The sequence below is a fragment of the Callithrix jacchus genome, chromosome 1, assembly GCF_049354715.1.
Source record: "Callithrix jacchus isolate 240 chromosome 1, calJac240_pri, whole genome shotgun sequence".
NCBI lineage: Eukaryota > Metazoa > Chordata > Mammalia > Primates > Cebidae > Callithrix > Callithrix jacchus.
Window position 1 is genome coordinate 173,351,410 of NC_133502.1, and position 24,333 is coordinate 173,375,742.

General features: G+C 40.6%; 2 protein-coding genes across 8 annotated transcripts in view; one reads left to right on the plus strand and one right to left on the minus strand.

Annotated features, from left to right (window-relative positions):
* The window catches only part of NR6A1 (nuclear receptor subfamily 6 group A member 1), a 238,667-nt gene extending 217,834 nt beyond the window's left edge, over nt 1-20,833 (minus strand). For all 7 annotated transcript variants that reach the window (XM_054243714.2, XM_054243711.2, XM_035257271.3 and 4 more), the window contains exon 1: nt 20,542-20,833. In XM_054243714.2, the coding sequence (XP_054099689.1) occupies nt 20,542-20,641 (100 nt within the window). In that variant the 5' untranslated portion in view covers nt 20,642-20,833. The remainder of the gene's footprint in view (nt 1-20,541) is intronic.
* Nucleotides 20,834-21,195: 362 nt separating this feature from the next.
* Nucleotides 21,196-24,333, plus strand: part of OLFML2A (olfactomedin like 2A) — a 42,222-nt gene continuing 39,084 nt past the window's right edge. The window contains exon 1 of the mRNA XM_078326741.1: nt 21,196-23,228. The gene's annotated coding sequence lies outside the window, so the exon portion shown is untranslated. The remainder of the gene's footprint in view (nt 23,229-24,333) is intronic.

Sequence of the window (24,333 nt, forward strand, 5' to 3'; positions counted from 1 at the left end):
GAAATCAGTTGAGACCAACTTTCTATTAAGAACATAAAAAGTTCAATGTATGCTGTAAGGAGAGAAAAATTAAGTTTTTATGTGTGTGATTTACAGTTTAAGTGGTAAAACTTATTCTAGATAGAGCACATGTGAGCTTGATAATAACATTCCAAACTCCTAAATCTTCCTTACTTCATTACTTCATACCAAGGCATGCTGACAAACCTCCTTACCCTGAGCTAAGCTCTGGATTGAGACCCTGAATTTCAAAGCGTCACAGAGCAATGAATTATATATTTTAGTTTATACCAAGTATCAGGAAAATTTTACTAAAATATCAATTAAGCCAAGTGTGGCCTGCCATACACTACATGAGTCTATTCCCTGGGATTAAAAATCTATTAAAAATAGGTGTCAAAAGATGATTTATCAAGAATCCACAGTAAGTGTTTAGAGATTTCGCTAGCACAGACAAAATACAATAAATTAAAAACAGCAAAATTACCATAACTGTAATTTCTTTAAAAAATCCTCAATTTATTTCAAAGTGCAGTGTTTCCATAAAGAATTTTAAGGATGCCATTTAAAATAATCCAGAATTGAAATTTCTTCTTTTAGTATCTAGTGGAACAAACTTTTTAAACAACAGAATTACAAGATTTCTCCTTTTGTATTTGAAGCAGCAAAAGTCACAATACAAAATTAAGTAAGACAGAGGGGCAAGGTGGCTCACATCTGTAATCCCAGCACTTTGGGAGGCTAAGATGGGCACAACTCTTGGTCAGGAGCTCAAGACCAGCGTGACCAAAATGGTGAAACCCCATTTCTACTAAAAAACAAAAATTAGCTGTGTGTGGTGACATGCACCCGTAATCCCAGCTACTCAGGCTCCTGAGGCATGAGAATGGCTTGAACCCAGGAGGCGGAGGTTGCAATGAGCCGAGATCACACCACTGCACTCCAGCCTGGGCAACAGAGCAAGACTCCATCTCAGAAAACAAAATAATAATAAATTAAATAAGAAAAAAATGATCCCAGGAGCAGTGGCTCATGCCTGTAATCCTAGCACTTTGTGAGGCCAAGACGGGCGGATCACCTGAGGTCAGGAGTTTGAGACCAGCCTGACCAACATGGAGAGAAACCTCATCTCTAATAAAAACACAAAATTAGCCAGATGTAGTGGTGAATGCCTGTAATCCCAGCTACTCTAGAGACTGAGACAGAAGAATTGCTTGAACCCAGGAGGAAGTTGCGGTGAGCTGAGATTGTGCCAAACCTGGACAAGAGTGAAACTCTGTCTCAAAAGAAAAAAATGACAATAGGTTTTTTTCTTATTCAGAAAGTTTTAAAGACAAAATCAAATTAAAATTAAACAATTTTTTAACAAAATTTTTAAAATTCAAATTATAATCTAGGCTCCAATTATGGTAAAGTTGCATCAGCTACCTATTGTTTCCAACAGAACATTAACACAATAAAATGGTAATTAAACATAATTCCTAATATAAATTACAAAACTACAACAGGCAATAAAATCAAAGAAATTGCCCTTTAATGCACTTGAGATAATATCTGTTTCAAAAACTGCTGGCAATACCTTTTCTCAAGCTCACTTTTCCAACATTATCTAATGAGGTGGCAAGGGAACATTTATGATGTCTTTACAGGTATTTCAACAAATCATTTATTCAGGGGTGCGAGCACCCTAAAAAATTACTCTATATTTGACACCCAACTTCTAGAATTCACTAAGCACTAAGAAATGCAGTGTTTGAGAAAGACCTAAATTTTTAAAGTTGAAATCCTATCTCGCATCAATTACATGGGGAAAAAAGACATCAGAGAAACGCATATAAAAATCTCGGGCCGGGCGCAGCGGCTCAAGCCTGTAATCCCAGCACTTTAGGAGGCCGAGGCGGGTGGATCACGAGGTCAAGAGATCGAGACCATCCTGGTCAACATGGTGAAACCCCGTCTCTACCAAAAATACAAAAAATTAGCTGGGCATGGTGGTGCGTGCCTGTAATCCCAGCTACTCAGGAGGCTGAGGCAGGAGAATTGCCTGAACTCGGGAGGCAGAGGTTGCAGTGAGCCGGGATCGTGCCATTGCACTCCAGCCTGGGTAACTAGAGCAAAACTCCGTCTCAAAAAAAAAAAAAAATCTCTACACTACTCTGGAGTTAGCTGAATTATCTTAGAGGATGAGGAAGAAAAGAGGAGAGGCAGGAAGAGAGAGGCAAGAGGAAGGAAGAAAGATGAAAGCAGAGAAAGAAAAGTAAGGAGCGGGTATAAGGCCTGTGGAACTGTTTCAACTTCGAACAAATTCCCTAAGCCTCAGTTTACTCATTTGTAAAACACACACACCATCACCTGTGTCAGTGTTTCCCAAAGCAAAGAGACCACTGGAATATTTTACAGACCACTGGAAGATTTTAAACAGCACAAACAGAAAGCATTTTAAAACATTCCATAGCTATTACACCTTTTCCATTCTCTTTTGATCCTTCTGATTACATCAGAAGAAAAATCTGGTGTTAGTTTTTCCTCTCTAGTGCTTACGAATCTCTTTAACAAAGGCCTAGTCAGAGACTTTGGCAGACAATAACACATAGAATTTAACATAATTCTATTTTTATTAAAGTTTTTTCACTGTTATTGTCTATTTGTGGCAAATAATTTTTATATAGGCTAATGAAAAAAATTCCTTTAAAAATAAACGTTGGGTTGCAGAATGTTAACACCATTCAATATTTAAAATATTAAAAAGCAATACATTAGAAAATGAAAAAAATCATGTAGTGATACAGGAAAAAACTTTAGTTTTAAAAATATGGGTTTAAGCCAGGCACGGTCATTCACGCCTGTAATCCCAACAGTTTGGGAGGCCAAGGTGGGCAGATCACAAGGTGAGGAGATTGAGACCATCCTGGCTAACACGGTGAAACCCCATCCCTACTAAAAAAAAAAAAAAAAAAAACACAAAAAATTAGCCAAGCGTGGTAGCACATGCCTGTAGTTCCAGCTACTTGGGAGGCTGAGGCAGGAGAGTCACCTGAACCCAGGAGGCAGAGGTTGCAGTGAGCCAAGATCACCCCACTGCACTCAAACCTGAGCAACAGAGCAAGACTCGGTCTCCAAAAATTTAAAAAAAAAAAAATTAGTTTAGCAGAGTAGTGTTTAGTAGTAGGTTATTTTCAACTCTAAGCCTCAGTTTACTCAACTGTAATAGGGGAATATCATCACCTATCCAAAGAAAAGTTATAGAAAGGATTACATAAGTTAGTTTAGGTCTGCGCCTAGCAGAGTGTTCAACTATTTGTTCCCTTTCCTTTTAATGGTATTACCAGAAAGCCTTTTTAGAGACCTCCAGAGAGAGACTTTGGTTAGGGGGTGGGGAAGCCAGGCTTCCTGTATATCAGAGACAGGAGCATTTGCTCTGGTTGTAATACTTCCCTCTAAGAACCTCCAGGGACCTAGCCCTGCTTTTACCCTGATAAAGCTGCAGTCTATTCTCCTAAGGCTCGTAATTCTACCTATAAGCAAGTGACTGGGAATAAAGTGCTACAGAAAAGTGGCACATATCTTAAATCACTGAGAAGTCAAACCCCAAAGGGTACCAAGGAAGGAAGGGCCATTTTATAACAGAAGTCCAAGCCAAAATAAAGTATTTCATTTGGGCAAATTCAACAACTCTATATTGGAAAAGAAAGTCACCAGGTGGTCCATAACCAGCCTTTATCACTTTATCATCCAATATTAGCAAACTAGAGCCCACAGGGGAGAAAACCCTTGGGAGGAGGAGTTCCAACTCACAGTAGGAATGCTTCAAGAAAAGGAACACCAACTTTAGATAGTACTTACTATAGTCCTACCACTTTGTAGTAGTAATAGGCACTTATTTTACATACATTGCCAAATTTTTGCAAACCTTTACATGAGATAATTCCAAGACAACTCACCAAACTGCCAAATCTCCAAATAGCCAATTATCTAAATTTATCAAAAATTTGTTTTAACTATTTGGACAGTTTATAACATTCACACTGATGGGATGGTTCAATTAGCTTTTAAGGATTTCTGCCAAGTTAGAACTGACCATTGGAATAACAGCAGTTTCAAGATGTTCAATTTGTCTCTGCACTGCAGCTGGAGAGAACTGAGGCAGAGAGGACCTCTGCTGGTAGAAATATACATTCTTGTCTGTGCCACAGCAGGTAGGGGAGAAATGGCATACAGGAAAAGGGAAAGAAGAAACAGGGAAAAATTGGTGGGGAACATTTAAGAAAAAGGAGATTGACAATGGGTTTTTAAAGTCTACAGATGAGATTCAGCAAATTGTCTTATTGAATGGAATAGTGGGTAAACTAAACATCTGGCAAACTGGTTTTCAATGACTTGGATTGTGGTAAACTGGTCTGCCATACCTATGAGATAGATGATACTAACTTTACTTACAGATAAGGAAATTAACTCAGAAACTTATAAAGTAACAGTGCTACTTCCTAGGTTTTCCACAAACTACCTCATTTCATTCTCCAATAATCTGTGTGGTGACTCCACATCCTTTTACTACCCTCTACCCAATATCTCCTCCCCAAACATACACCACCCCCTTCCACCCAACTGTCAAAAAAAAAAAAAAAAAAAATCACAAGAAAAGACAAGACAGTATTTAAACCCAGTTCTAACTTTAAAGCTCAGGCTCTGATGCACATAGTTATCACTATATCCTAACAGTTTCATGAACTAATTTTTAACCCCTGCCCTCTTACTGCTAAAGCTTGTCTACCATTAATACAGTAACTCTTTTCTGCAAAGATCTGCTATTCAGAGGCTGAGTCACATTACCACCAGATAAATGAAAATATTTCAGGCAAAAGTCAGTATTTCAGTATTTAGCCTAAACGACCTTATTGCTCACATGATTTCAGATCAAATTTTGCAGAACTGAAATTGCCTGACAACTTCCATTACACATTCTCAGACTGGCAATCCCGCTATGTATTAACAAAGTTTCCATTATGTTGGTTTCATTCACAAGCATACTGGCATATAATTTCATGATTATTATGATCTAAGTGTGACGTTAGTCTCATTAAATAAATGCAGTAACTAAAATAATCCTAAAATGTGCAAGATCTATGTAGCACATTAGTGCTTGCTCAAACTATCTGCTTTACTGCTGAACTCTTCAAGGAGTTACCACATTTATGATGCTGGAAGACATGTCTTATCTGACCTATTGACACATAAAACCTAACTTTTCTTATAGCAACAATGTCAAGGTTCTTTCTATCAATAAGATAGTATTTCAAGGCTCTCTAAACAACTGAGAATATATTCTACCCTTCTGGTTAGCAGAAAAGTTCTTTATTCATCAATCTTAAGACATGGCTCATATATAAAGCATTTTTAAAACATTAATATTTTTACTTTTACACTGTCTGAGTATAATCAGAAACTTTCACTAACAAAATTCCCACTGTGTAAAATATTTTAAGAATCAATTAAACTTACTTTTAAAAAAGTGTTAAATATTTGTTCTGATTCCCCACTGGGTTCAAAAATCTCTTTGATGGGGAAAAGATAGATCTTTTCAGCAAATCTGAATAGCACAAAATGACACTTTGAAAAATGCCACCCTCTCTTAAACCTCTCTTAAATGATCAACAAATAGATGACAAACTTAATTATTTTTGTAGCCCATACTGGGCTTCTCTTTGCACTTTAATAGTACCTCTTATTAATTATTTCTGATCTTCGATGTACACCCAAGGCTACGCTTAATGTTTTAGCAAATAGAATACAATTCTTTTGAAATTGACAAAAGCTATAAATTTAACTCAAGACAGCTTTTGTAGTTCAGTTAGATTCAAGGTCATCTCAAGGCTTTTAATTACTAACCAGGATTTGAGGAGGTTTGTGCTCACTATAGTTGAGGGAAAGAGCAGCTGGCTTATTCATTTTCTTATTAAAAAGCATTATAAAACCTGTGTTGGCAAATTACAAGTTTCTGACCACCAGTGGTGAGCATGAAGCAGCAGAGCAAATGATCTTCAAATGCTCATGTTTACTTTCAATCAATATAAACTTTAAAAATGTCTAAAGACTTCTTAATTTTAATTTCAGCAAATATGACTTACGCTTTAATAAAAAAAATATAGAAAGCTGGATTCCCAAAATGTTCCTATTTTCATTCTGAAACCAGACCTGTTAAAACCTGAATGCCCTTCAAATTCTTATAAGATTTATTTAGATTCTTTCACCATCAAACACTGCGCAGGATCAGGATAGAAACTAGCCACTGAGGAACCTATGTGGATTTCTAAAGGAATGCAAGTTTAAAATCTCTCTCTATGTACTTAATTTCTATTCACACTCAGGTGTAGGTCTCAAGACACAGTAAAGACTTTGTATTAGATGATAATAATTGTATCAGAAGACACACACACATCAACTCGTCATCCCAAGATTTTCAGAGGCAACCACAGAAGGCTCTAGAATGTCTTTGCCAACCATTCACCCATAACTATAAGAAAGAAGGAAGCCTCAGAAGGGTTCCTAAGCATGGCTCTGACCAGGCCGGAGATACCGGGATGAGGGTGTGGAGCAACATTCTAGTGCCAGAATCAAAAAGAAAAAAAAAGAAAAGGGAATGGCTTCTTCCCCCAAAAAAAGAAAAAGCAAAGAGCCTACTCACAGTATCTCAATTCTATCTCAAGCACCAGGCATATATTAAAATAAATAAGTGCCGATAACAGCACTTGGTATACAAGGTATCACAGTGTAACTTAAACTAGTTATTGGTGAGAGTACATTGAAATAGACATATACTTCTCAAAATTATCCCCCAAAATAAGCCAAGATAAAAGAAAGCACAAGATGGTGTGAGCAGCATTGTTATAACATTGAAAAAAATAAAATCTAAATGGCCAGCAATGAAAAACAATGGGCTATAATACACCTAACAAAAGTTTCAGATAACTTGATGTTGAATGAGTGAAGTTTATAACAGGAGAAAAACATTTAAAATTAAACAAGAAGCAGAAAACACAACAGTATATGCTGTATGACTAAAAAAATGAGAAAAAAAACTAGGACTTGATGTCTAGAAGAAAATTTTAATGAAAGTTGCTTAGTGGTCGGATTATAGGTTATTTTCCCTTTGTTTTCCATATTGTCTTCAGTGACCATGCATTAATTTTTTTTTTTTTTTTAAGATGGGGTTTCACCATGATGGCCAGGCAGGTCTTGAACTCCTGACCTCAGGTGATCCACCGGCCTCAGCCTCCCAAAGTGCAAGGATTACAGGTGTGAGCCACTGCACCTGGCCGATCATGCATTAATTTTAAAAACACTGGATTCTTAAACAGCTCACATCTAAGAACCGAAGGACCTAAGGGCCACAGGCAATTCAGGAAGACAGACCCTCAGAAATCACAAGTATTTAAAACCTAAATACAAGATGCAGCTGTATCTCTCCTGCTTTTATTTATATAAAGGCACTTCCAACAGCGTTTCCAGGATATGTTCCTTAGACAATGCTCTAACCCAGCTTTCCAAACAAGGCATTTGAAACATTGGGTATTCTCCAGCCAGGAGTCCTTATCTATGCTTTGAAACTAGATTTGGAGAATAAATTTACAGTGTTTCATATACTTTGGATTGTATATCAATGCTCAGTATTTATTTTTTGATGGGCACACTGTACGAAAAGCAAACTTACTTTGAAATATTTTGAAAAGGCTCACAGCAGATAGGAAATTTTATTTCCAAATGTTAAATGCACTGCTTCACAGTAGTACTTTCAACAACTGCTTGCAGTCAGTTCTGAATTCCAAGGAACCCAAGTATCTTTCAGATTCAATCTGTCACCAAAAAAGGGAATATTTTTTTTGTGGGAAAGCAATTGTATTTTCCCACATTAGGTGATTGATTAAGTTCTCTCCTCTAAAAGGCTGATTGGTTTCCTGGTGCCAGTAAAATGATTGATGAATATTTCAACTGCAGCTACCCTGCTACACTCTTCACTTCACCCCTCCCCCATGCACCTCTCCCCTTTCCTGCTGGGTTCCCTTTTTACAGACCAGCAGCATTTAAGGAAGTTTCCCTTCTGTTTTGCAATTTTCCTTAATGAATCCACCTTCTCAAATGAAGCGAATTTAATCTTAAGAAGACAGCACTCTTCTCAGTGCTCAATGAGTTTTGCAGATAAATATCCCATTACAAGGAATGAGGAAAAACTCTAAAATTAACTATGGGTTTGACTCAGTGAATGAAACTGTACTCAAAAACAAGAAAAAGTGGCATGGAGGGGTTAGAAATAAAAAAAGTGATCTTGTTTAAAAAAACAAATACTCCATAACATACTTCAAATTTACATTACAAATTTTCATAACATCAGAACTGTAACTATAAACATTTCTATAAAACAGACTCAAAGAATGAAATTTATAGGTAAATTATGTGATCCCACGGACTTTAAAGCAGCCAAGTGTTCTAAAGCAGAACAGGGAAACAGTTTGGTAAATGTAAATATTCTTAGATGACTGAACAGTATCTAAAATCAAAATCATCCCAGAGAATCTGGGAGGTGAGTACCACAGCTGTTTGCTTTAGGCAGGGCTTTTCTAAATTGCAACTTCCTGTTTTTTCCCAATTCATTCCATCAGAAACCTAGAAAATCCATTCAAGGATTATCTAATTTAGCTCCTCCATTTTTATACGTAGTCCCATAGAGACATGCCTTTGAGACAGCTAGAATCAGAACCCAGGCATAATGTATCTCTGGGCCTCAAAACCGCTCAATGTTTGGGCTCCTCTCTGAAGTCTTTTCCTATTCAAACTACTTTGCTAACATCATCTACTAACCCAGTCTGCCTATCCTCTTTTACATCTTTCTCACTATCTCTCTTTTCACTAGGAAATCACCTTCTGTTTTTTATAAGTTTTGGACAACTAGTTCTTATATTTCTTTTGTGTGACAGAAATTAAAAAAGATACACAGGACAAAGACCACCTCTTCCTAAGCTGCATTCCCGAATGCAGTCAAGCAAACAGCCACTAGTTTACTGGCCATCTCATCTTCATCTAGGTTATCTAGTCACTTTAAATTACAGGAGAACCATGTTTCCAAAGAGAAACTAACTACATTCTAGTTCCATGAGAGTCCATCAAACCTAGGATTTGTTTCAACACACTGCTTGACTTAAGATATTGGCTCCAATTTCCTCAAGTAGCTGAAAAACGTATTCCTTTCGCTTGTATTTTATAGACTTTCTCTGACTACCAGCAAGGGATGCCGATATAAGCAGAAGACTCATATTCCTGACTTGACTCTTTCATTCATTCAGTATTCATAGAACACCAATTCTCAATGCTTAGGATGCAGATAAAAGACATTGTACTCCTGGCCCTGAGTAACTCAAAACACCTTCATTCCTTAGCACCCCTTCGGTTCACCGAAGATTGTTCCTGATTTGGCAAAATTGTTTTCTGGCCAATAGTTTATTAAAACCAACATGAGCTGGGAGGCTGAGGTGGGCAGATCACCTGCAGTCACAAGTTCGAGAACAGCCTGGCCAACATGATGAAACCCTGTCTCTACTAAAAACACAAAAGTTAGCCAAGCATGGTGGCAGGCACCTGTAATCCCAGCTGCTTGGGAGGCTGAAGCAAAAGAATCACTTAAACCAAGGAGGCAGAGGTTGCAGTGAGCCGAGACAGTGCCACTATACTCCAGCCTATAAGACAGTGCAAAACTCCAGGAAGGAAGGAAGGAAGGAAGGAGGGAAGGAGGAAAATAAGGAGGGAGGGAGGGAGGGAGGGAGAGAGAGAGGAAGAGAGGAAGAAAGGAAGGGAGGAAGGGAGGAAGGGAGGAAGGAAGGAAGGAGGGCAAGAGGACAGGCAGGCAAGAGGACAGGCGAGTGGAAAAGCCAAGATGAGAGAAAAGAGAAAAGTCACCTGCAACTTCTAAGTATAGGCCTTTTTGTCTCTCTAATCAATAGAAGCTGAATTCTGGGCCTCTCCAATAAATGCCCTAGATTCTTAGGTTTCTGCTTTTAGGCAGATATTATGCTTGGCAATTTACAGACCTTGCCACTAATCCTTATAACCGTACAGTCAATTTCAGAAATGCCAGACTATATGGGAGGAGAGGGGATGTTAAATATACAAATCAAATTATTAATGCTGTTACTAGCTGTGAAATCTGGAAGTTTAAACTCTGTGGGTCTCAGTTTTCACCTGTAAAATGGGGATAATAACAGAACACCTACCTCAGAGTTATGAGAATATATACACACAAGGTATTTAGATTATAAACAAGCACTACGTAAATGTTAGCTATTAATATTAAATGGGAACACTAAAGTTCAGAGAAGTCAAGTGACAAACTCGCATAGCTGTGATCTTTGTTTGGCCACACTCCTGAGTCCCTGCTCTTTCCCTCTCATACAATCTAACCGAAATCCTTCCTCCCTGGATGGGACTACTATTGCCATTTCCAAAAAACAAAGCCCTCTAAATGCATGTCAATGGGGGGTTTCCCCCAGGTGGTTTATTATCCTGCTAAAAAGGCATCTTGGGGGAAGGATTCCAAGCCTAGAGAAAGGAAGTCTCCTGACAGTTTAGATTTCAAGAGTACAGTAAGAATATGGAAGGGAAAAAAAAGCCAACTCTATTAGGTTTAGTAATTAAGGCAATTTAACTTAATTGAAGAATGCATTGGAAGATTTCATGTGAATCCTGAAATCCAAACATTAAGATAAAAAAGAAAGGCTTGCATTTTCTTATAACTAAGCTATAATCCCCACAGAACACAAAAAATGTTTTCTAAGATACATTACATGAAACTCCAAGAACATCAAGATAATTACAGAGGTCTTAGGAAGGAAGCCCAAATAATCATCTCACTGATCTTTCATCATCTACCCAAGCTTCACCTTGAGTTCTAATGCAGTAACTCCTTGTTACTCACATTGTTATGTGACATTTCTTCAGCCAGTAAGCCCACTACAGGATGAGTTCTACCTAGCAACTACCCTAAGGAGTAAATCTCTTAACTCTTTAACAACACAGTAATTGACTTACACTAAAATGTTACCCACACTAGCAAGGATATTCTTAGAACAGAGGAGGAGATGCCTCTCCTATACAGACTTTATTACCACCTCAGTGAAAACCAGGTTAAAAGCAAACCAATTTACAAAATGGCATCACCGAAATCACAACTCGAAGACTCAGTAATAGCCAAACATGTCTAAGGAAAGCAAACAGGCAAGCTATTCTTGATGACTTTTAAAAAGCGTGATAGGATCTTTATCTTCTATAAATAGTTCATTATTTTATAGCAATGACTCTAAATTGAGTTGTCAGATTTATTCCACAACTGTAAGTCTACCCTTGGTGAGGCACTGGTTCCCCTGAAAAATTGCTGCCACAAGATAATTAACAATTAAGCAATAGGTTTCATTTAACAGGTAACAAAAGCTTTATCAGAGAACTCAGTAAGAATGCACCACCACAAATTTCCCTTACTCCCAAAGAAAACTCAAAATGATATGAACTCATTTTCAATAAAAGTAGCTCAATTATGAAGTGAAATAAGAAAACTCCAAAGTAAAAAAGTACTAATAATGGTATCTGGTGAAGTCACCATCTTCTTACACATTTAGTTAGTACATTTAGTCCAGGAGTTCTCATGTATTTTGGCCTGAGTGTCCTTTGGAACCCTTTTTACATTCTTAAAAATGATGAAAGACCCAAAAAGGTCAATGTTTATGCGGCTTTGTGTTTTGATATTTATCATATTGGAAAATAAAACTATGAAAAAGTTAAAATATGTAACAATCCATTTAAATTTAATAAATCCACTGCATGTTATAACGTTTTTAGGAAAATTGTCCAATAAAACTTAAAAATTAGAAGTGTGGCACTATTTTACATTTTGCTCATCTCCTTACTATCTGGCTTAATTCTAGCAGTTGGATCTCCTATCTGCTTCCGCATTCAGTATGTTGTGATTTCTTTGTTGTTGAAGCATAGGCAGAAAATCTGTCCTCACAGATTTATAATCGGAAAAGGAAGTAGTATTTGCTTTTTAAAGTAATTGTGGATATTCTTCTTTGACACGACACCAAAATTCAGTAACTGGTACTTTATTAAAGGTTAGTTCAGTTTGAGTTTAAAACTGTATCAATGAACTATGTGTAATCTGTTAAATTAAAATCCATTCATCAATCTGGCATTTTGAACAGATCTCTTACCCATGCAGGTTCCTGTAATATCACATGTAGATCTTTTATAAAAATACTGCATTACTGAGACATGCAGATTTTCAAAATGTTGACGCATTTCATAATATCAAAAATCACTTTTGTTAATTTCATCAGAAAAGGCTTCAACCAATAGGAAGCTGTCAAGCTCATACTGGCAAGTACAAGTTTTCTAAACCAATCATTGCTTGAAAGCTCAAATTTTATTTACTGGCAAGCAATACTGTCAGTTTTCCTTGATATTACAGGTTCACTGTTCATTTAAGAAAAAATGGTCTTCCAAATGCTCAAGACTGAATCAAATATACTTTAATCAAGTAAAAATGGTATTCCATGAACAAAAGTAGCAAGCTCAGATCACAATATAATCACACAAGCACTCTGACTTAAAACCATTTTTAGTTTGCACTAGAAGTGCTTTGCATGTACTTTTTCATTTTGTCACACAGAATATCAAAAACACATGTACTTCAAGGGTCAAAATTTAATAATTACTTTTACTGCTTCAAGGATGACATTAAGTGGAAAAGTCTTTTTGCAAAATACAAGTGCATGGAAGTGAAGAATATAATGACTACTAATACAGTTTTGTACCTTGATTTCTGGTAAGGGACCAACATTTTTTACCATTGTTTCTGCAAAATCAGTGCAAATGTCAATACAGTGAAAAAGGCAAATAATGTCTTAGCATTATGATTAACATATTTCCTAGAACATCCTGAAAGGGTCTCAGGGACCTCCCCCCTCCCCCCCCCCCCCCCCCCCCCCCCCCCCCGCCAGAGGTTTGCAGACCACACTTTGAAAACCACTGGTTTAGAAGCAACGGTAAATACATTTAAGGATTCAATAAATGGGAAGAGATTAAGTTTGAAACAAACAATAATGAATGGTCAATGAATGACAGAAAATACAATTGAGTGCTACTTCATTATTCATTTATATATTATAAAAGGCAAGGGATGAGGAAGTAGGATAAAAAGTAATATAAGGCCACACAGAAGTGTTCTGTTTTCTAGCTTTTCCCTCTTTTGTGACAGAAAGACTAAATTAGATAAATTGGAATTAGCCAAAATAAAAAGTACATTGCATCTGATCCAGTGGACCATAAGGAATTTTTTAAAGACTGAATTTTTAATTCTTCCAAGGTGATACAGCTTCATGATTGAAATGGGCACTTGAATTAAATAAAATTAGTTTTAAAAATGAAAACTGCCAGGCACAGAGGCTCACTCCTGTAATCCCAGTACTTTGGGAGGCTGAGACAGGTACATCACCTGAGGTCAGGAGTTCGAGACCAGCCCGGCCAACATGGTAAAACTGTTTCTAGTGAAAATACAAAATATTAGCTGGGCATGGTGGTGGATGCCTGTAATTCCAGCTACTCAGGAGGTTGAGGCAGGAGAATCACTTGAATCCAGGAGGCAGAGATTGCAGTGAGCCAAGATCAGGCCACTGCACTCCAGCACTCTAGCCTCAGCGACAGAGTAAGACTCTATCACAAATAAAAAAAGAAAAGTAAACTACATGGTTAAGCTATTCCCTTCACTGAATCAACCTATATTTCACTTTGATGTAGATTTGTTACTGAAATGTTTCCTGATCCCTAAGCTATGGAATTATACCTGAAGGAAACATTATAGATAAAATATCACAGGAAATTTAATCAACTATCTCTTTTTTTTCCATCAATATTTTAGAGAAAATAGAGAACACAGAAATTTGGGCACTACAATGATGGATAGGAAGAGCAGAACCCATTCCTAGACCTCCAAAATGCTCTCATACGCAGATCCAAAATTCCACGATTCTATGAAATGTAAGGAGGAATGTAAGGAGGAACTGAAAATAAAAACCTGGGAAGATTATCCATCTTTTTCACATGAAGAAATTAGTTATGCATTTCTCTCTCAAAATATGAATCTTGAGTGTATTTCTAATGAGTTATAAATTGTTTCCAATGCAAACAGCTGTTCAAGCAAGTGTGCTATAGCTTAGTACTCTAACAACTCTCTCAGTAACTATTACCAAATTTTTTAAATAATTTCTCACTTGGGCAATGAGTGCGAAGTCACTATTCTGGGTCAAACTACCCACAGAGTATATCTTCAAATCAAATGCCTGGATTTGTTTCCCCGAATACATCACATGTTGCTGCCCAGGGAACTGATTTTGGAAACATTACACCTGCCAGCTGACTTATCAACAGTGCCCATAGAACTGACACCAACTTAAAGGCAAGAATCAGTCCAGAAAACAGAAAAATATACTGCTACTGCCATCTGTGGTTTATGCTTGAATAGCTTCTCTGGTGTAAACAAATTGAAGGGTGTAGAGTTTACAATTAGAATCCAGAGACCTCATCATTTAAAGACACTTTTTAAAAGTTAATTCGTAATGTAACAAATCGAATTAATGTAACAAATTGTACGGTTTAGTTAGTATAAGACATAAGAATCTGTGATTCTGTATTTGAGCTTATTATATAATGCTGATGGAGAAACCACAAACTACCCTGAATGAAAACTACTCCATTGCGTAACTTTATTTGCCCCAAACACACACTCCTTAAAGAAACTCAAAACATTTGAATTCTTCCTGTGGATTTATAATTAGAATCATTTCTCTTTTGATATCCTGACTGTCAATATTAAAACAGCCCCCCAAATTTTTAAAGCAAAAAAATTTTAAGGAATTTTCTATTTAAACATAAGAGTTTGGCCAGTTTGCTTCTGTGAAGACAAAAATTTGGGAATTCAATTATTCCTATAATTTTCTTAAGGACAAAAATCCAAAATGCAAATGAAGTTTCAAAGTAGGCTATTTTCACAACTTATTTTCTCGAAGTTTGCTTTCTCAAATGACAACCACTGTAGCTTGGGGATCAAAAGATTTGGTGCAGCTGGGGGTGGGGAAAAAAGCAATTCAGCTCCCCAGCAGCCAGCTGAGGAAATCCTGGTCCGCTCCCAAACTAAATCACTGTTAATTAGAATTACCGGGTTACACTAGTAAAGTCTTATTTAAATAATTGTAACTAGTGAAAAAATCTGGGTTTTTTGAGACGCTTTTTCTACAGGGCTGCTGTTTTTTTTAAAGTATGACAGTAAAAGTTTAACTTTCAACTTAATTATTCTGCATGGAAAAAATACTGAACAGAAAAAGTATCATTAATTTGGTATCATTAACAGCAGGTAACAAAGAATGAAGATCGAAATACCATAGGAAATGCTTTATTCTTTCAAATGATGCTCTCCTCTTTTTCCTGTGGTTATTTCTCCACCACACTGAAAAACAGGTTAGACATCTCACAATGGTTTTCTTCTGCTTTTCCATTACCTACTAATGGTGTTACAGGCTAACACCCTTGTCTTTTTCTTAAAGACAAACCATGCTGGAAAACAAACGAAAGGCTGGGCTGGATTCTAGAAATACTGTATATCAAAGTTACATCTAGAGATGTTTTTTACATTTAAGCTCAGCTGAATCTGAAACTTCAGTTCTAAAAAGCTCAATACCCAAGAAAGAATTACCTGCTCAATACCAAACGGCTTTCTTGCTGATTTTTTAATAATTCTGCTATTTCTGAATCCTAGTTATCAAAGGCATCCACAAACCCTTAAGAAATCACCTGAGCCAGGAAAAACTTTAATTAAAAAGTTAAGGTTGATCTTAACACAGAAGTGTGAAAGAAAATATTTTCCTTCACAACTTAATTGGTTTTGGAAATGTTCTTAAAGTATTATGAAGAGTTGGGAATATCAGATCACTTCTTATGTGGGCATATTGGCCACTTTCTGTTAAGTTTCAAGTATACGCAGTCTTTCCTGAAATACAAGCATGTTTATCTGTTGATTAAGAACTTTGATTTTTCTGATTCTGACCTTTTTCACACGTGTCTAGAATCTGTTTTACTCATGAAATAAGGCACTTTTACTGTCATACTTTAAAAAAAAGTGGACTGACACTACAACATAAAATTTTAAACACATCTTCTCAAGTTTAACTTTCAACTTAATTATTCTGCATGGAAAAAATACTGAACAGAAAAAGTATCATTAATTTGGCTATAAACAAAAAATAAACATAAGAAGCAAAAATTATGACCAGCCCCGAAGATCTAGATGAATCTGCTGACAATGAAGTCTCCTAATGTGGGAGAATCTAACCTGGCTTTACGAAATACTGAAGCCAGAAGGTGCCATCTGAACACAATTCATTAACAGACCAATTTTTCAACACAACCAATAAATAATATCTACCCAACTGTAAAAACAAAGTAGTAAGTCTTACTACAGGATGAAACTAACACAGCTCCAAGCTCCAAAATATGCAAGCATCATTAGCAATTTAAAACCAACTTGCACAACAAGCACTAGAGGTGGTGTAAAAAACTTCCTTTACCATTTTATAACAACAGTTGGCATTTCTACCTACCATCCTCCACTATTCTAAAATGTGGTACTTTCATCTAAACTCTATTTTCTGCCTTTGCCCCAAAACCCCAGGAAAAAGGTAGAGAATGAGAAACCAGAAAATTAAAATAAAATATGGAAATGCATGATTTGGCCATATTTTTGCAAATTTACCAGCAGTTAATTTCAGTTCCTCATCTACTTCCCTTTCATGTGCTAGCACATGTGCCTGCACACACCTTTTGCTACAGAATTCAGAACAAATTATAGACTAGGAATCATATCATGATCACGTTTTGGTTACATGAATCAGAATTGCTGAAAATTTGGTGGCCTGTATATCGGAGATTGTAAATGTGGTCATCTCCCACCTCAGCTGTGCAAAATCACCAATGAATCTGCTCACTGTCGCCTTTCATCTACCCTACTCTTCTTTGGAGGTCACAGAAGCTACTAAAAAAAGAAAAAACTGTGTGCTGTACATACTAAGAAACAACAGTACTACTGCATTTTTTTTTTCCCTAACAGGAGTAAAAAAAAACTCTGAGGCAAATCAGAATTAACTTAATTTTTAAAGTCACAGAACTGAAAAGTTAAATTGTCATGGGAAATATCTGCCAATCTACTTTCCGGCATAAACATTTGGAAGGCATGGTGACAGCAGGAGAAAAGAGCATCATGCTATTTAGTGAACTTCTCCCCATTTCCTCTCAAGTGTAATTATATAAAATATGCTTTTAATTACTTATAATGGCTTGCAACCTTCCTTTGCTTTAAATATTTAAAAGTCTACTCCCTCATTCTCTTAAAATGAACAAATGCAATATTCAGCATACACTTCCTCAAATCATTCATCTTCCTTTGAAATCCCAAAAGGGAGCAGTACGCTATTACAACTAAATGAGTTCATGTTTGTTATGAAAACCTACAAGCAACAACTTAAAATAGCGCAGTCAGCACAGGGAATTCCTGGAAGGATGATGGTGCATCAAAAAGCTAGAAAGAAACTCTGTTCTGACAGAATAAAAACCAATTAATGTAAATTCAGCATCAGTGGCGTTTCTGGTAGGAAAACATTTCTAAAATTCCACCTCCAGTTTATTTCTTCAATGACATAGACCAAAAGACTCCCTATCTAAATAGCTATCTTTTGAAATAGTTAATACGAAATAGAAATCCATCCCTAGGATTAAAAAGAGATAATTCATTTATTTTCTGCTTAGAATAAGCAGTTTCATTTTGTTGGAGAAAAACAATTAGGAAGCAAAAAAAGGAAAAATGTGTTCCATTGTTTCAAAAGCAAACAAAATTTTTGGCAATCTTCTGCAAGTATGTTTATTTCATAAGTGCTAATGAACATAAATTGTAAAACACTGCACAATGCTAGTCTTTACACTGAAAAAATATACCACGACGGTCTAGCGTCTCGTGTATTTTAAGCCCATCTAGCTGCCAAAAGTTCCCATTGTATTTTCAGCAAAAAGAAAACATGTGTACCACTAACTAAGACTACTGTAAAATATTAAAGCCACCTTAGCCCAAATGGATTGCTTGATAACATTCTTTCAAATGGTTCTGACCAACTGAGGAAATGAGACTAGGAATGGGAAATCTGATTAAGAGTTAAAATTACCATTGAGTTCTTTAAAATGTACTAATGAATAATTAATAACAAATGCAGTTCTTAGGTTTCTCTTACAACACTATTATTCTCAAACAGGACTGAAAGTAGTATCTGCAGTAAAATCCGTCATCTACATTATATGCACAGGTGTACAGGAAGTATTACATAGGGAGGCATTATGGAAACATACACACTAATATGGGATATAAGATAGGTTGGGGCATGGATTTAAAAAAATCAGCAAGCGAAATTTTAGATCAGGATTTACAACATTCACAATTAATACCAAACCAAATCTCCACACAAACTAGTTTAAAAAATCAAAGGCATTAAAGAAATCCTTTGTTCCTATGATACTGCCTCCTCCTACCCTAACTGGATTCCAGTTTCCCCCTTTGTGACACGGAATTTTATTGATCTCCAACATGTTCACATTTAGAAATTAGTTGCCAGCCACAGCCTACGGGACAGCCAGCCTAGAAAACACACATCATACACACATTTAATTTAAAAAAAAAAAAAAAAAAGCTTTGAAAAACATCACTGTTTTTGATCAGCAACATCAAGTGAGGTTAACCAAGCTCTCTTCTACGCGGACTTTTTTCTTCAGTAAAAACACCAGCTCTCCTAAACAAAATGTTTGACGAGTTAATAAACGTATGAAGGCACCGATCAAACCTAAGATTTCCACTCTCCGTAGCCACTCACTCATTCGACAATTGAGCGCCTAAGTGACCTATTTTCAGGTTACTTTCCTCACACCTGCCAGGTCACTGTCCTGATTGAGAAACTTCTTGGTGAAGCAGTTAATTTTTAGTGCCTCCTAACTGTCCCGGGTGTTTGCATTCAATTTGAAATCTGTTACTTGTTAGACACTGCTCGGTCCTAGATCTTTCAGAGAATTGTGAGTTTATGGCGCAGCGAGGGGAGGAGGCACGGATCTCTGAGAGCCTCCCTTTATTCGGAAATGAGGAGATGTGAAAGGTGGAAAACAGGGCAAATAAATAAATAAATCGGGTTTGCCGCCGGAGCGTTTGCCGGCCGGTGCGAGCACCCTTTGTAATGCAGGCCTCCCGGGGCGATCGCCTGCGCTAATTGCTCCAGGGCGCTTTCCAAGTTCAAAAGTTCACCTTTTACGACCTCACAAAAGCTCCTAACACGTTACCAATAAAAACATTCCGTGAGGGGGAAAATATCAAACAGATACAAATAAAACACCCCGCAGGAGGAGGGAGCGGGGGGAGGAGGGCGAGGAAGCCCGGAGGAACCTGAAGACCTGATCCGGGCGAGGAGCGAGCTGTAGGAAGGGCCGGGCCAGGTGAGGGATTCTCAGCGCCCAGGGTCCTGGATCGGGACAAGGAAAAGGAGAACTGAGACCAAGAGGTGGGGACCGGGACCTGCCGGGCAGAAGCCGGGAGTAGGCAGGTGTCCAAGGCCCCGGGACGGGATGGAGCCCTCGGCCAAGGAAAGCCGTTGCCTTGCGGAGAGGGGAGCTGAGCAGGGGCGGAGGCCGGCCAGAGAGTGCTGGGCGTTGGGGAAGGTGAGGCGCGGGGGAAGCGAGAGGCACGAGGCGGTCCGAAAAAGAAAACTACTGGGGGAAGTCTAGCGAACCAGGGGTTCGGCAGAGGCGGGGGACTCCTAGTATTCAAAGAGGGACGCGCGGGGCTGCAGAGGAGGAAAACGCTCTAGAAAGCCGAACGGTACCAGGGTGCTGTGGAGTCGGGTCGGCGGCAGAGCGAGACGGAGCGACCTCGGTAGGAGGAACCCCGGTGAGGGAAAAGAGAGGCTCTGCGCGAAGGGGACCCGAGTGAGAGGGTATGCCCCCACTGACGGACCGCGGGAGGGACTTTCACGTTGAGGGGGTACGGGGGGAGGAGAGGGTTCGATGTTGGGAAGACAGGGGGAGGGGACCCGGGAAGAGGAGGGAGGATTGGTGCTGAGGGGACGGGGGGAGGGGAGGCCTGTGCGGAGGGGACGGGGGGAGGGGGAAATGAAGCTCGGTGCCCAGGGACCCGGGCAGGGGGAGGGTCCGCGCGGAAGGGAACGGGGACGAAGGGGGAGGGTCCACCCTGAGCGAGACGGGGGAGGAGAGGGAGAGTGCCGAGGGGGACGGGGGTGAAGGTCCAAGCTAAGGAGCTGAGGGGCCGCTGCGGCTTCCCTGGGCGAGGGTCGGCTGAGAGGAGGGGGATCCCTGGAAGAGGCTCAGGAGGCCGGTTCCTGCCTAGTTGGGCGTCGCAGGCCCCTCACCCACCATTGCGCGGCGGCGGAGGGAGCGCGGCGGGCGGCTCCAGGAACCCCGCCGAGCCCCCGCCGCCTCCCCCTCCGCTAGGCGGCCGTTCGTCCCGCTCCATGCGGTGGTGCCTAGGGTCCGCGCCGGGTTCGCTGCTCCGCCATGACCAGCCTCCTCGTCGCCGTGGTCGTCGTCCGCCGAAGGGAGGAGGCTGTCAGGGGCCCGCGGGCTCCCGGCCGCGGCGCTCTCTGGGCCCCTAGCCGCCCGGCTCCGCGCCGCTCCGCGCCCCTCCGCGCCGCGCCCCCTCAGCACTGGCCAGCTCCCTCCCCTGACGTCACACGCCGCTGTCGCGCACCGCCCGGCGGGGCACGCTGGGAGTTAGAGTCCGCTCAGCGAGGCCGGCCACGCCGACCGCACCAACTGGAGGGGTAGAAGAAGGGATAAGAAGCCCTGAGAAGGGAAAGCTAAAGTCTACTAATATCAAGAACCATGACAAAGCGTTTGATATCTATATGGTAAGCGGATACTTCCGGGATTTCTCTTGATTTTGATATATTCGTGATCAAAGTTTCCTAAAAGTCCTCGTAACACCCCACCCCAACAATGAGTCTTCCCAAGGAGGCGGATAGCGAGGGAGCCGGGTGAGCACGTGCAACCAAGCCCAGCCCTGTGGGCGGGGTCCTGGAGGCGGGGCTTGGAGGTACTCACGAGGGCCTCTCGCTGCCGCTGCAGGACAAATTGGACCGGAGATTAAAGGACTGGAGTTTAACTGGAGGTGACTGCGTTCGTATGCAAATGGAATCTATAAAACTCTACTTTCCGGGGTAGCCTTTAATGCCTTTTTACCTCCGGGTGGGCGGGAAAGACTAAAGTTTCCCCTCCTCCTCTTTCATTTTGCCCCTGCCCATGGAACAGATGGGCAAACTAAGCTCCGGGCCATTGGGGCCATTAAAGAAGGCTCTTGACGCCAGGTGTCTTGAAACCTTCCGTTTAAGAGGGATCCATTACCTAGCCTTGTTCTCCTTCCCCTTTACTCAGTTTCCCTATCTGTAAAAAAGGGTTGGAATAAGGACGAGGTCCAGCTGGAAGATCCCGAACCTCTGCGCCTTCCACCTCAGTTTCCCGAAGCTTTCCGGAAGCAAAATGCCGAATTTTGCAGCGACTCTCCGGCCCCCGGCCGAAGCCACCCGCTGCGGCCACCAGGTGGCGCTTGGCCACTGGTCACTGGGTCCGCCGAGGTGTCTGCCTTCGGCGACCCCTTCGGGAAAGGTCTTCGTGGCTGCCGCCCCGGGTCTAAACCCTACCTGGCCCGCTTGAAGACAAAGAACGAGAACGTTGGTGCTTTGCCCGCCTCTGCTTTGCCGGGTCATGCTGCAGCTTCCTCGCTGGCTGCTCATTCGCCCTCTCCTGTCCCCATCCGCCCCACCAATCCCTTAGCTCTTTTATGTCATTTTTGCCTAATTTTAAGTCCTCCTCCTGGCATTTGCATCCCTGCTTGGCCTGACCCTTGCCCATATTTCTCACCACACACCTTTCCTCACCTGCTACGCAGGTTGCAGCTGCACTTGCGGACAGCTGGACCTCACCAACACAGGTGAACCTTTATTTCATTCGTGCCCTGTGCCCACCACTGTTCCGAAAGACTTGCCCTAACGCTCTGCCGTTTAAACCTCATACTTCCTCTATGAGGCACCAACAGTATTGTCCCTATCCAACACTAAAGAAGTCCACCAGGAGTGATGGGGATTCCAGCTCCATTTTGTCACAAACCAGAACCTGAACCCTGTGCTTCTTCAAGCTGGAACGCGGCTGACTTCATCCGACCCACTCCCAAATTCCTATTCATCTTTCAAGATCCTGTTCAAGTAATTCTACAGTAGCATTTTTCTTAATTCCTTCCACCAGGGGACAACTAGATCCCCTCTGCTAGGTAGCAGTGTTTCAGGAGCCAAACCCTGTGACTAAGAGAGGACGGCCTGCCATTCCCTCAGCTGTGGGTTCTAAAATATGTCAGGACCATCTGGCCGTTCTTGGGGATCTCCCTTTTTGTCACAGGCTCTGGAGGTGGTGAGTTCTCTGTCCCTGGAGATGCAATCGGAGTCTTTAAGTGCCACTGCAGGAAGGTACAGCCCTGGACTTTCCGTAGTTGATGAAGATTCTAAGTCAACCCTCTTAGATGAACTCTTCTGCCAGAAGAGTTCAGCCAAATGCTCAGTCCCTGGAAAAAACTCCTCCAGTCCTTCAGACTACAGCTCTGTTGTCCCTTCCACAAGCCTTCCCACACCCACCTGACTAGTCACATCCATTTATTCTCACTCATAACCCCAATTGCTGAATACCGATCTGGCACACAGTAGGCTCTCTATAAATAATTACTGACTAGGTGAAAGAATGAAGAAAAACAGCTAACTGGCTGGGTGCAGTGGCTCACGCCTGTAATCCCAGCACTTCGGGGGGCCAAGGGGGGTGGATCACGAGACCAGCCTGACCAACATGGAGAAACCCCATCTCTACCAAAAATGCAAACTTAGGCGGGCTTGGTGGCGGCATGCCTGTTATCCCAGCTACTTTGGAGGCTGAGGCAGGAGAATCACTTGAACCCGGAAGGTGAAGGTTGCAGTGAGCCGAGATTGTGCCATTGTACTCCAGCCTGGGCAACAAGAGCGAAACTCCGTTTCAAAAACAACAACAAAAACAGCTAGCCTTGGGTGAGTGAATTCAGAGCGTCTATTTCCTGTTTTCTAAGAGGGGATGGTAATAATGATAGTTGCTACCTAGCAGGAATGCTATGAGAATTAAACGATGCCTGCAAAGCAATTAAAGGTCTGGCCTAATAAATGGAACCTGTTACTAATGTTACTTAAAGAGTGGTCCTAAATCTCAGATGCATGTCTTCTGAAAGCACTTCTGGGAAGAGTTAAATACCACACAACTGAGAAAAGCACAGGAAATGACTGTGCTGAGAGCCTAGCCACTGTCCTAACCATAGAGGGCCTATGAAGTAAGCACCCACTATGAGTTCAGCACCTGCCTTTTCTTTAATTTCTCTACATTTCTTCCCAACAATCCTAAGAAATCAATACTTTCCCCCCAGTTTACAAATGTGGGCACAGGCTCAGAAAGACAGATGAAAAAGACTCTCCTACCACCTGCAGGACTCAAGACAAAAGATCTGGAAAGGAATGTTATCTAAGGATAAGGAGGGATCTTAGGGGGCGTGGTCCTGAGGCCAGCAGCAGCAGACAGACAGGATCAGACAGGGACACAGCTAAGAATGAGGCAGGAATGGCTAGGCATGGTGGCTCACACCTGTAATCCTAGAACTTTGGGAGGCCACGAGACTTTCAGGTGGAAGGAATAGCATGTACCAAGATCCCAAGGCCAGATCAGGGCTTGGCCCATTTGAGGAGCTGAGGCACCTGTGCTGAGCGGAGTTCACTGAGAGAAGAGTGAGGAGGAGGCAGCCAGAGATCATCAGGTAATGTGGGGAAACGGTCAGCAGGGGGCAGAGTTCCTCTAGCGACAGCAGCCTTGCTCTCGTCCTCCCTAGAATCAGAGCCAGGCTGCATTCAGAGAAAGGGCCAGGGGTAGGGAATCCCTGCCTGCTTTGTTTAAGTACATTTTGTCTATTTTTTAAATAGATAGGACACATTACGAAATCCACAGGATGCAAACAAGTATTCCATGAAAACGCTTACTCCCTGGATCTCCTCCTTAGAACCACCATGCTGACTTCTTGCATTTTTTTTCAGATAGTCTATGTCCATAAGAACATACACAATGTTTACTCTTTTTTTTTTTTTTTTTGTGAGA